The sequence below is a fragment of the Limulus polyphemus genome, unplaced genomic scaffold (assembly GCF_000517525.1).
Source record: "Limulus polyphemus unplaced genomic scaffold, Limulus_polyphemus-2.1.2 Scaffold6501, whole genome shotgun sequence".
In the NCBI taxonomy this organism is placed as follows: Eukaryota; Metazoa; Arthropoda; class Merostomata; order Xiphosura; family Limulidae; genus Limulus; species Limulus polyphemus.
The window spans coordinates 39,778-42,439 of NW_013672111.1; the positions used below are offsets into that span (position 1 = coordinate 39,778).

Here is a 2,662-nt window from a genome sequence, read left to right on the forward strand (position 1 = left end):
GTTGAAGGAGACAGTGACCCTGCTGGTGTGAGAAGTACTGATGAGTCTGTTCACTCGGAGAATGTTGGTGTTGAAGGAGACAGTGACCCTGCTGGTGTGAGAAGTACTGATGAGTATGTTCACTCGGAGTATGTTGGTGTTGAAGGAGACAGTGACCCTGCTGGTGTGAGATGTACTGATGAGTCTGTTCACTCGGAGAATGTTGGTGTTGAAGGAGACAGTGACCCTGGTGGTGTGAGAAGTACTGATGTGTCTGTTCACTTGGAGAATGTTGGTGTTGAAGGAGACAGTGACCCTGCTGGTGTGAGAAGTACTGATGAGTCTGTTCACTCGGAGAATGTTGTTCTTGTTGAAGGAGACAGTGACCCTGCTGGTGTGAGAAGTACTGATGAGTATGTTCACTCGGAGTATGTTGGTGTTGAAGGAGACAGTGACCCTGCTGGTGTAAGAAGTACTGATGAGTCTGTTCACTCGGAGAATGTTGGTGTTGAAGGAGACAGTGACCCTGCTGGTGTGAGAAGTACTGATGAGTCTGTTCATTCAGAGAATGTTGGTGTTGAAGGAGACAGTGGCTCTGCTGGTGTTGAAGGAGACAGTTACCTTGAATATGTTGGAGATGACTCAAGACAGAAAACCTATATGTAATTGATCTTTATTGGCTAATTGGTACTTTACCAAACATTGATATTATGGGTACCATCAAGGAAGATTCTGAAGAAAAGCACAGGTATTGTCTGGATGTAGCTCTTAACAACAATCAGCTGGATGATGTAACAGAATCCTTCAGTTTGGGAGAAAAATTGGAACCTTACCGTTAGAGTGATAGTAATAAAACTGATAAAATTAAACTCTCAATTAGAAAGCTACTTTTACTATATAGAGAGAAAAATCTTGTAAAAGTGGTCATGAATTTGACCATCCTGAAGATACACATTGATCCGGTCACCAGTCTGATCACACTATTGATCTTAAGAGTATAACTAATGAAATTCCAACATCAGGTCAACAGCTTGAAAATGCTGAAGAAGAAACCAGTACATTTACACAAAAGTTAGGTAGTTATGTAAAAAAAATAAACAACAAATGTGTCTAGTCATCAGGTTGAGGAAACTGAAACATCATCTCACCCATTTATCGAATAACCTGCTGGAGACTGTTTACAACAAAAAATAAGTGACAAGAGTTAAGACTCTCAAAATTACAAGTTCAGTCATGGCTTGCAGCTTCTTCAGGGATAATAACTCAAGAAGTTTTGGTGAAGATAATATTGCTCATCATCCCCCCCCCCTGAAACAATCTTGTAAATATAATAAGGTTGTTAACAATTGGGCTTTGCTCCGATACTTGAATTCAGGTAAGTCTGGAGCTCAGATGTGAACTTTGAAATACATCATTGCTTGTAGTTTCCTTGGTTATAACTAAAGCCAAATAACAAATCCAATCTATTTGTGAAGTGTTACCCTAGTCATTGTGAATGTATGGACTTTTATAACTCAACAGAAATGTCAAATTACAGCTTTGTGAAGGTTCAAACTACAAAGGTTGTGCTTAAAGTAATACTAATTATATATATATATTTCATTTGTAATAATACTTCAGTAGTTATTTCAAACTCCAGTAAGTTATTGAGCCTCAGTTTGATTTGTACTTTTATACCAATTAACTGGAACCTGCAGGTATGTCAAAGTGCAACTGACAGTTTGGTGAAAATGTATGTATCAGTTAAAGCTATAGTGAGGCAATTAAATTAGTGAAATTTTTTGTCTTGTATATTTTGACAATATAAATATTTTTGTTGTTGATACATTTCAAAGATTATAATGTATATGTATATATATTAAGGATGCGTGGGTACCTGGCCGGTTATTGGGCTACTTGGTAATACTCGGCTCTGGCCGAGTTTCGAAGTTAAAGACAGCCGAATCTGGGTAATTGAAAATGGCATCTAAGCCCTAATTTTGGGGCAACTTGCATGGTACTGAAAGTTACAGTCAATAATTGATTTAGTTTAAAAAATGCATTCCGAACGACAGAGACTGATACTGACCGCCTACCGAAAGTTGTGGATTCCGAGAACAATAGAGATTAATAACAGGCATGAATTGAGAAGTTGGGGCTAGGCATTAATCGGAATAATGATTCTAAAACGTGTCAACATCAATGTTTCTGCGTTTACTTTCACCGGCCTCACTTTTGGATGTCAAATGAAGCCTGATTTCCCACAATGGCCAGGCGTTATCTCTCCGCACCTCTGACCAGTGTAGACAGCAAACGGGGTTTTAGCACTGCTGGCAACATTATCACACATGAAAGGTCGAGGCTTTTACCCAAAAACACCGAAATGCTACTGTTCCTCAAGTACAATTTAAACAAACTCCAAAAAACGGGCATTTTGCAAACTGGTGTGCACATTTTTGTTAGTTAATTTTGAAAGTTGAAAGTAAAACTTGAATGTTCTATTGGTGATTATTCGGTTAAATGTAATAAACGTCAATTTTGTTTTTTGTTTCTAATTTTTTATGTTGTTTTTTTTTTGTGGGGGACCGGTCCTGGTTGATACCCGGCTCAGCCCGAAGCTTAATGGCTGGGTACCAGGACCTAGTATTTAGCCAAATTTTACTACCCATGCATCCCTAATATATATATATATATATATATATAT

At 38.2% G+C, this 2,662-nt stretch overlaps 1 protein-coding gene across 1 annotated transcript in view; it reads left to right on the forward strand.

Moving 5' to 3' along the window:
* LOC111089522 overlaps positions 1 to 1,299 on the forward strand; it is a 12,463-nt gene extending 11,164 nt beyond the window's left edge. Inside the window, exon 7 of the mRNA XM_022402172.1 lies at positions 8 to 1,299. Coding sequence (XP_022257880.1) covers positions 8 to 645 — 638 coding nt within the window. The 3' untranslated portion in view covers positions 646 to 1,299. The remainder of the gene's footprint in view (positions 1 to 7) is intronic.
* The last annotated feature ends 1,363 nt before the right edge of the window (positions 1,300 to 2,662 follow it).